Below are 11,126 nucleotides of genomic sequence, written 5' to 3'. Positions count from 1 at the left end.
GTTTTATTGCACAGTTTGAATGTGTTGTGGTTCCTTTTGTTTTAGTTTTCCCAGAAATGTACCAAATAATAAATAAAAACTCTGTTTGCCTTTAAAGGCTACCTTTTTCACATCATAACCTTGACATGACAAACATTTTAAACATTTTATTAAATATGTCCTATTTTAGCCATGGTACATTTTTTTATATTAATTCAATTCAACCAGGTTTTTGGTTAATAAAGCCTCAAAGAAAACTAGAAATGTAATTTCAAACCCCTAAACTTATTTGCCATGTTTTACTATTTTGAAAAACCAACGATGTAGATCGGCTCGTTGAACTATTTTTAAATATATTTTTTTCTTCAAAATAGTAAAACATGACAAATAAGTTTAGGGATAAGGGGGGTGCAAATGAGGGCCCTTGTGGCTCTATTTCTGTTACTATACCTCTTATCCCTAAACTTATTTGACATTTTCTTTTACCATTTTGAAAACATTAAAAAAATGTTCAACTAGCCAAATCTACATCAAAACGTTGTAAGGTTGTGGATTGGCTATTTGAACTATTCAACAATGTTTTTGAAAATAGTAAAAAATCGGTAGTCCTACCGATAAGCCCTAGTCTACATAAAATGGTCTACAAAACATGGCAGAGAGAGTCTGAGCCGATTACCGGTCACACGGCTTCTTCTTCTTCTTCATCATCTGCCCTGCCTCTCCTCGGTCCATCATGGCGTCCAGCGGGGTGCTTTCCATGGAGTCCTGGACGGTGACGTGGCATGGCGACAGGGAGGACGGGTGCGGCAGACTCTCCTTCGCCTTGACAACAGGTGCTGCTGCCAAGGAGGGCCTTTTGGATTTTGCGGCGCCGGCCGCCGCCGCAGGGGGTGGGCTGCTGCAGCTGCCGCTGTCTGCCGTGTCGGTCTCGGAGTCGGACGAGGCCTTCTCGGGACGACCATGCCCCCGGTACTGCTTGCAGGCGGAGGCCCTGAGGGTAGTAGGTCTGTCACAATTATTATATAATCGTCGCAATTATTGGAGATAATCGATAGTCGTGTCATGTTGAAAAATGTCCATATTTTATTTTTCAAAAACAGCATAAATTGCAGATCTACAAGCTTACATGTCACAAAGTGATGTGTTGTAAGCTTGTAGATCAACTATTTATGCCATTTTGTTATTTTTTGGAAAGAGAAACATATTAAAAAACATGATTTGTCATGATCTGCCCTGTGCAATTTGTGACTACGAAGCCAAAAATAAATACAAATTCTAACGTTGCAATGTTCAATGCAAAAAATAAAAATAAATAAAATCATTAATCAATTAACAACAATCAACAATGAATCCTCAACTGAAATGTGTAATCGTGACAGTCCTATACCTGAGGGATGGGATGTCCACGGGAGACCCGGGGGGACGATGTGACGCTCGAAGCTGCTGCTCTGCGCTCGACGTCAGGCCTTCCGGATGGAGTTCACCCTGGGAGGAGCAGGAGGAGGAGTGGCAGTCCTTTCTACCTCCAGGCCGGCCGTTGCAGTCTCTTCCCAGGACGCTGAGAGCAGAGGACAGCCGTCGGGTACTCGCCGAGTTCCAGGAATCAGAGGCGGTTGTCTCTGAAATTACTTTTGAAAGATAAAACGACACAATAAATGACATTAACCTGCAACGTTCCCCAGGTTCCCAAAATCACACTCATTCATGCGGCTAATGATGTCTGTGTCGATTTTGACAGCACATTTTGATTGAGTTTTAGTCATCGTCATTAAAATGGAAGCTCACAACGTGTTGCAGCACGACACGATGTGGAGCTTGTAGATCTGCTATTTTATTTTCAGAGCGCAAAACCAGAGCGCAACCAAATATAAAATGACTTGTCTTTTAGTTCTACTGGATCACTTCTCCAGTAGGGCCCTCCATAACATTTTACGGTATTCCAGTTTACAGCTGACGAAATTGTAAATATATTTAGTCTTAGTTTTAGTCATTGTAGGCGAGTTAGTTCAGTCAGATATACTCGAGGGGTTTCATGCTGTGCTCAAGGGTGCATATATATACTCAAAGGCGGTTTTTTAAACAAGCTCCTCGCCAATCGTCCTACACACACGCCCTCTCTATTATTTATATATCTATGTTCAAACCAAGTGGAAGTGTGTAGGGCGAGTGGCGAGGAGCTAGTTTCAAAAAGGGGGAAGGGGTTAATATGCTGCATTACTATGTGAGTGTATTCAGTGTGGAAGACCCACATGTCATTCGCTGATGTGGCAGTCAGCTGACCAATTGGGCGGTGTATTTAAGCTCACCTATAGACTGCATGCTTCTTCCTGCCTTCCTTCTGCTTAATATGGTTCTTGGTTGTTGTTATGTGATGTTTCCACCTTCCACCCCAGCACCACCGGTGGGCTCTGCTATTTCTAAATATATCTATCTCCCTAGATATATTTAGCAGAGCCGAACGCCAAGATAAAGTATTATATGCCCACTTGTATTCTCATTCTATAATAAATATTGGTTAAATCTATTCGTGAGTTATCTGACTGAAATTATATTACTTCATCATAATTATATAAAATATACTGTATATTAAGTTTTTGTCTGAAAAAAGCTAGTCGACGGACATTCATAGGATGTGCCTTCACTGATATGTCCACACTTAAAAAACACTGATAAATGATCTCTCATTTCCTAGGTGACGTGATTAACCAGATTAACCCATTCAGACCTGAGCTGATTCTACTTAATGCCCTCTCAATCAGTAGCTCACGCTTTTCTTTGTGCCAAGGACCCCCAAATTGATATACATTTATATTATTTGGCCCCATCTGAAAATGTTTTGTGCCAGGGTAATATGGCTATTATAAGTTTTGCTGTATATAATTCTCGCTTTCTGATAACAAAAATTGTTATCAGACCAATTAATTAATTGTACTAGTAGTAGGCCCACTAACTCTTTCTACAAGCATACAGAACATCACATTGTGAGCTTGTAGATCTGTTATTTCCACTGAATGTTTGCCCGAGGCGAAAACCACACCACCATGTGCAGTGCATGTGGTTAAACCGAGTCAACAATCAACTAATCACAAATTATGTAGCATGATTTGTTTTGTTGAATAAGACGAGATGTCAATCCCTTGACTCCTTCAAAACTGCTCTCAAAGGGCACCTACAGACGGCTGCAATTCAAAACTGTCCCCCGTCAAATCTGAATCCCCCACCCACCCCTTTTCCCCCTCACTGTATATGTTTTTTTACCCCCTCTATGATGATTTCCTGTTTTTGGCTACGTATACAAGTGTATATTTGTACGTCTCTAAATGTTATGATGAATTAAAAAAAGGTGGACCAATGTCAGATTCTGTACGAATATTGTATTTCGGGTGGCATTTTTTAAGCCTTTATTTGTGGAGACAGGAAATGCTGTTTCTGTGCAAATTAGTTAGCATAACAAAGTGACAGGTTTGTCTCCTTGCTCTCCCTCTCACTGCCCCCACTGCCCGTTTTCCTTTCGTTCCTGAAACCAACAGAATGACAGAGCTTGCACAAAAACGTTATCTCACCCTCCGATTTACACCTGTAAATCTGGTTGTGTGAATCATGCGACAGTTAGTCTCGCGTTACCAGACTGTTGCCTCTCTAAATTTCCAAATGCTTTCATTTGGACTTTACAGTCTGGAGCTGTCATCAGTAAAATGTAAAGCGGAAGTGGAGACTCCTCCCCACTTCCGTTTCGTCTTTACAGTCGCGCAAATTTATCTTATAAAATGAATAGAAATCATCTAAGCATTAGCATATATAGCTTGTTGCTTAGCAGAAAAGGAAATAAAAAAATAAGCTCTAAAGATATTTTAAAATATATTTTCGTGAACGGAAATGGCAGCTTCCTTAACTCTGATTTTGGGAGCTGTAGTTCCAGACTCTATAGCAGGGGTGGGCAACTTGAAGATGGAGAGGGCCACTATATTTCCACACTCACTCCAGAGGGCTGCATTGCATACTGTTGTAGCAAAAATAGCCGATCTACAAGCTCAAAGTGCGCCGCACTGCAACGCGCTTTGAGCTTGTATATCTGCTATTTTTGCTAATTAAAATGCCTTTAATTACAGTTATGTAAACTTTATAAACTAAATACAAATACATTGAACTTAATAAAAAGATAATAACATTTTAGTACTACTCATTAAGCTACTAATTTAGACTGAAGTAATTAAAGTGGGTCATGTTTGCAAATCAATAATATATCAGTATTCTGATATTGACCTGAGGGCCACATTAAGGTCACATTCATACCAGAGAGCTTTGCTGCGATTAAAACGAATCCTGCTGCGCTTCGTTTGGCAGGTGTGAAGGCTCATTCGAATCGTAATGCGTATCAAAGAACCGCATTATACTCCGAGCAAAAACGGGGGTTTCGCTTCGCTTCCAACCGCACTTGATTACGATTCGGTGCAGGTGTGAATGCAATCCGCAGTAAATAAATGAAATGAAGCAAACAATGTGGCAGGTGAGGAGCTGAACGGAGAAGGCATATTTTACGCAGCGCAAAGATGTCCGGTTACCGTGGATAGACGTGGTCCAATGAGGAGACTGAAGCCCTGATCGAAATGAGGACGAGTACATTAATCAATTGCTTAAGAAAAGAAAACACATAAACACTGCAGTGCAGTGTAATAGTATTATAGCCTACAGAATATTCTGTCTGTCTGTGCGTGCCGTAAACATGGAGTGCTGTCACTGTGTGGGGACTAGTGGGACTGGGGAGTAGGAACTTTCATCTCAATAAACGTGTAAACATTTTGCTACTGTCTGTTATATCAGTGCGCTCGCTCAGCGCTGTGCCTCCATGCCCAAAAGAACAGTGTGTGGCTGCGTGCGTATAGTGAGAGAGCGAGAGAGAGGGGGGGGGGGGGGGGTCCATTTCCAGACAGCACGACACATGCGCGTTATGAGTATAATTTTATCACCATAGATTTCACTGTGTAGGCTAGTTTATGAATGGAACACTTTGATAAAGGTCCCCCCTGCTGTGTTTCCAATTGCTGCGGATGACAGCTGTGTGAAGGCAAACCGCAGCAAATTAAATATGCAAGAAGCCCAAATTCTCCGCCCATACGCATTGAGTCTACTGAAGTATTAGGTAAGAATGTGACCTAAGTGAATGTGGGGGCCGCAGTTGCCCATGTATGCTATAGCATTCGGAGATTGTGGAATAGTTGTCTGGCTACATGAGACTATGGGACAATAAACCTGATTCTGATTCAGCATGGCCCTGAAAGTGTGAACACTAACATTTTCTTCTTTTTTTATGTTTGAGTTGTACATTGCCATGATGTACTGTAAATCCAAATGTGGACAAGAAATCAAATATAATTGATAATTCAAAATATGCTTACATTGTAGGCCTACAATTACAATTTACAATTTAGGCATTTAGCAGACGCTCTTAATCCAGAGCGATTTACAGTAATCAGGAACAAAAGCATGGGAATACATCACAAAAGCATTTATCATAAAACATGCGTAAGCTAAGAAAGTAACAGTGGAATATCTATATTATGAGACTATACATATAAGCTATATATATATATACTACTATGCTATACAGTACATATGTACTATGGCGTGCTATGACTATATACAATGCAATTATAGTGCCGTCTACATAACATGCTATAAGTCTGTATCAGATGCTATCTACGTCTACAGAAATGCTATCTAAGGGGGTAGGGTAAGTGCTATGGGCCATGATGGAGTCTAAAAAGGTGGGTTTTCAGACTACGGCGGAAGATTGGGATATGTTTAAATAGCTCCCAAAGTCACTCTTTTAGTACGATTTACTATGTGAAGACCTGAATCCAGTCCGGGTTGTCTTCCACATTAAAATGGCAAAATTAACAGGAAAATAACATTTTTATAAAATAAAACAAACTGGGTTTGGTGGTGTTGCTCTGTGATGTCTGAATCAGTTTTTGATTGATTGATTGAAATATTTATCAACAGTTTGCAGAATCACAGTACATTTCAAGCACAACATAATACAAAAACTGTTAACTTTGATTGTTTTGTGTGATTGTTAAGTGTGATTGTTTACAAGAGGTCCACCTTGTTCAATTCATCAAATCAACTTTCTTTGTTTGTTTGTTCTTTGTTTGTTTAAATACTAAAAGAGTGAGTTTAAGGAGCTGTTTCAGCAGTATGTAGTCAATGGGGGGCTATTGAATTGAATTAACAATTTGACCAAACTTTGTTGATTATTAACTAAACCTGAGAGTATGTAATGTGTTTTACATAGCGCTATCTCTGCTGTCTGGAAGAAACCACAAAATGTTCATTTTTCAGGAAATGGAAAAATATATATAGCTTCGCAGAAGGCTATGCGATTTACCGGTTTGAATCTCAAATCGAAATCAGACCAGCCTCTCCTCTTTAGTGGAAATCTCACGAACGTTTGACCTACTCACCAATACAAAGACGGGTTGTTTCAATAGAAAGCCTACTTTCCTTAGTGGAAGCACTCTGAGCCCCCCACCACACGTATAAACGGTACTTTTGGGGCAGAAAGGGATTTTTTTCCACCGGAGGAAAAATATTCTCTATGAGGCAGTTCTCTGGGCAATATCAGTAGAGTACAGTTTATACGTGTGGTGGGGGGCTCAGAGTGCGTCCACTAAGGAAAGTAGGCTTTCTATTGACACAACCCGTGTTTGTATTGGTGAGTAGGTCAAACGTTCGTGAGATTTCCACTAAAGAGGAGAGGCTGGTCTGATTTCGATTTGAGATTCAAACCGGTAAGTCGCATAGCCTTCTGTGAAGCGGAAGGCTATGGAACAGAGCTAATATAGCCTAGACTATCAGCTCAAGAGTTAGGAGGTTTTTTGTCGAATATATATATATTTTTAACCAACACATAGATGTAAGGGGTATTCAATATTGATTTATGGTTAGAAAATAAATATATATATATTTGAGACACACACACACACACACTTTGAGATAAACACTGATTGGCGCACCAGGTCAACTAACCTCTTCTCTGCTGCTGCAGTTATACTTTAAAGTTATACTTTGAAGTGTGGTGTGTTGTACTTTGCACCATGTTCCACCAACCTGCTCTGTGCAGTGTGACGCGGGGTTTCAGCAGCTCGTCCAATATCCTGCGCTGTGTCTCGATCTGCAGCTTAGAGCTCACGTCTCGATCCTCGTACTCTGTCACGGTTCTCTCCACGAGCCCGCAGATCTGCTCCGCCGCCGCGGAGAGGACGGAGTGGATCGCAGACGCCAGAGTCTGCTGCTGCATCATGCGATAACTGATCACTGGTGATCAGTCAACTAATATATGCATGAAAAGAAGGGCCAACAAATAAAGCTACGGGTAAAAGTAGCTGGCAACAACAACACGGAACACACCCACGAAAGACTTGAGGAAGACGGAAGTTAAGATTTGTCAATAAACACGTACACCGTCTCTGACTGTCACCACCCACGCACTCTCACACACATAGTAAATACCGCATGCATTGCTCAGAGTCACCACACACACACACACACACACACACACCAAAGAGCAAAGACTGACTAGTGAAACAAGACACGAAACTTCTGTGTGTGACGTATAGGCCGCCCTATAGCCTGTCTTCCGGAGACCATAAGTAGGAGAAGAAGTGAGCGTGATAACATTTTGTATCTTCTTGAATTAAGCATCTGATGATGCACATCTCGAGTCGACAGTACACGTATGCAACTATGCATCTCACACACCGAATATGATTTGATTTTGGTCGCTCGTTCGCGTGAGCAAAGTCAGCAAAATCCATGATAATTATAGCACCCAGACAGACTCCCCACTGTCCCCAGACCCCAGAGGTATGGCAAAATATCGACAGCCATTTGAAAAAAGAAAGAAAGAAGGAATTCTGGAATGTAGCTTTTCCAACTGTCCAACTCACACCCGCCAGAAGATGGCGCCAGATAATAACGCTTATAAAGCTTTGTTTTCCTGTCTTAATGAACAATGAGAGCATACCCGTGTACACGCACCTCGACAGTGAGTGCCATTATTTATAGGCAAAGGAATTACTTTATTGAAGAGAACTTAGAGAAGACGTTTCGATATCACAGGATACTGACCGAGTACAGCATCTTGCAATGGGTTTGGTCCACAAGATTCAATACACCACCAAGATACCCTTGTACCTGTCTAGATACTTCCTTAATGTAAACGAAGTCCACACCCACAACACCAGAGGGAGTGCAACAAACCATGTACAACCCAGATTCGGCACAAACAAGGGACTAAATTATTTTCGCTCCTCCAATCCGTGGATTGGATTGGAGGAGCGAAAATAATTTAGTCCCTTGTTTGTTTCTTTATATAGCACGTTTCACAACTCAGAGTTTACAAAGTGCTGTACACCAAAATGTGGAACGCCCTACCAACAGTCATTGATAAAAAAGCAGTTAATTAAAGGTCATTACACACTGGCGAATTAGCGACGCGATGCGAATAAGCGATCTGAAAATGCGAAATATTTGCCCGGCGAATTTATTCGCGTTTGCCTACAGTGTACACATCTATGCGACGCGTATTGTGCGATTATATTAGCCTCTCCTCCCTCCTCCTCTCCTCTCCAGCTGTCCCTCCCGCTTCGGTATCCTTTCTTTAATACCCCCGTATCCAGTACTTCACAGATGGAGGGGTCCAATTGGTACAGGCCCACATGGTAGGCCTACAATTGGTACCCGGCCGCGCCCGTGCATGTGCATGGGCATATATTCCGGTTATAAAGTATTTATTTTCGGGTCAAAAACGGGTCTGCACAGCAGAAATAGCTAGCCTAGTGCAAATCTTACCTTTATGATGAGCCTGTTCACTGCGGTCATTTTAACTTTTTTCAATATTGGCATATTGCCTATGGTAAATAGTAAATACCATAATAACATCAACACATCAATTTAACTTGAACAACTCCTTCTCCTCTCCTCTACTCCACTCCACTATCTTCTCCTGCGTTATTGGTATTCTTTCTTTCATACCCTAAAGAGAAGGCACTCATGTGCCGAAACGTTGGTCTTTAATAGAAGTGTTCTGTATCGTGATTCGTGACTACGAGCTGTGCAACCGATCCTTCCTTTACAAGTTTGTCTCCCGTCCCGTGGTCAGCATGCATCTCGATCCTCACTATTGGTGTGCAGCGTACGCTAATACCTCTTTTGTTTGTATTGGTAGCCTATATCCTACTATCCTTTCCACCACATCTTGTCTTCTTCACTACCGTGATGTGGTGTCCAGACAGGCCCGGCGCCAGGATGATATGACTGAGGGGGCAATTGATATTTTTGAGGGGGCACAAAAAAATATATTTTTCTTATTATTATTTTTAAGATGCTGCTGCATCCTGTATTAAGATGCATCCTTACCTCCTTCCTTTCAAGCAATGACATTTAATTGAATGCCTGGAAATGTACCATTGTTTTGTCTGTAACTAAAAAAAATCCACTTTTGATCTAAGGGGGCAAAGAGGTTGATTTAGGGGGGCAAACACCCCCTTTGCAGACCGGCCGTCGATCCCAAATGACTCTGGACAGTCCAGAGTCATTTGGGATCAACGGCCGGTCGGCTGCTCACCCGTGCCGTCGATAAAATAAAATTATAAATAGGGGGATGTCAGCTAATTTGGGCCACTTTTTGGTAATTTGGTAATTAAACTGAGAAAAAGCAATGCATGACACTAAATTGGGTTTATATGATTATTATTGACTGTTTAATATGTTTAAGTTTAAATGTATTTAATAACAAATAATAGTTTAGTCCCTACAGCTTCTGAAACAAGCTGTCACATATTTTTAAGATGTAGCATTTTCATGTAAAATAAGCCACCTGATCAGCTTGATCAGCTAAGATGGGCCACCGTTTTTTTAGCCTTGCTTTTTAAAGTTTAACAGCCAATGAGTGCACATGATTCTCGCTACAGCTAAAATGGGCCACTCAAGCTGCAAAGAAAAACAGTCATTTCTGATTTAAAATAAATCACACCCGTGTGAAGTGAGGGGTGCTCTTTTCATGTTACATTATCCATTCAGTGTCAATGGGAATTTAGTCTTTGTGTAGGACAAAAATCGCCGATTTGCTCAGACACATGACGTAAATTCTCCATTCATTGTGAATGGCATTTTATGTTTGTGTTAGGACAAAAATCTACACTATAGCTGAATATAGGAGGGGCTACCCACAATAATGTCATTAGCCCTACATTGTATTAATAAAACCAGTAAGAGGGCAAGAAGCGAGCGTGCATGCATCCGCCTGGGTGACAGCAGACTGCTGGGTGAGCGCTGGCACTTTGGCATGGGGGGATCAGATCAACATATGGAATTAATTCTGTACTGGCCATAAATGGAGCGTGTCTTTCTTGAGTGTACAGATATGGAATGTCAGAACAGGTCAGCTCCATATATGGAGATCTACGGGTGGCAGCGGGGGCAGTGTCTTGAGTGTACATGGTGTGATGAGGGCCCAGGTAGGGCCGGCCCTTAATGGGTCACCAGGGTCACCAGGGTCATGGTGCTGCAGTTCCGCTTTCTGCTTGCATGGCCCTCCCAAAGGCCTCACAGAGGGTTGAAAGGAAGGAAGTAAGGATGCATCTTAATACAGGATGCAGCAGCATCTTAATGATCTCCCATCTAGAACTGGAAAAACAACATTCCTCACACATCCTTGAGGTGGGGAGGGGTGCTAATGTCATTGTCACAGTGGTCAGGGTGCTTATGTGGGCAGCTACTGTAACTAGCCTATTCAAAGAAGTAAGGATGCATCATTAATGTCATTGTGCTGGGTGTGGTCAGGGTGCTTAAGTGGGCAGCTTAGCTACTGTAACTAGCCTATTCATTATTGGAAATTTTGGCAGTGCCATTTATTGATAAATTGCAGAATTTGATGTGTGTAGTTCTTTATAGATCTAGCCTCTTCATTTTTTATCTCAAAGTGCACCAGATTGAAGCATTTTCATCGCTAAAAAAATAATAATTGAAGCCCAGGGGGCTGTTGACAAATGTAGACTTTCATATGGCCCATATAGTCTTACACTGTCATTGTTATTACCTCTGTTGACAAATGTAGACTTTCATATGGCCCATAGTCTTACACT

General features: G+C 41.5%; 1 protein-coding gene across 1 annotated transcript; it reads right to left on the bottom strand.

The window, feature by feature from the left end:
* Window positions 1-651: 651 nt before the first annotated feature.
* On the bottom strand, window positions 652-7,281 carry LOC310876839 (uncharacterized protein; the record flags this gene model as incomplete). The annotated part of the gene is made up of 3 exons (XM_083790491.1): window positions 7,090-7,281; window positions 1,367-1,607; window positions 652-970 (listed from the first exon to the last, which is right to left on the bottom strand). Exons 1-3 carry the CDS (start codon window positions 7,277-7,279, stop codon window positions 652-654), a joined length of 750 nt encoding a protein of 249 aa, XP_083646617.1. The 5' UTR covers window positions 7,280-7,281.
* Window positions 7,282-11,126: the final 3,845 nt, after the last annotated feature.

Source organism: Protomyctophum parallelum, assembly GCF_964188405.1.
Source record: "Protomyctophum parallelum genome assembly, chromosome: 19".
Taxonomy (NCBI): domain Eukaryota; kingdom Metazoa; phylum Chordata; class Actinopteri; order Myctophiformes; family Myctophidae; genus Protomyctophum; species Protomyctophum parallelum.
This window is presented reverse-complemented; position numbering and strand designations above follow the sequence as displayed.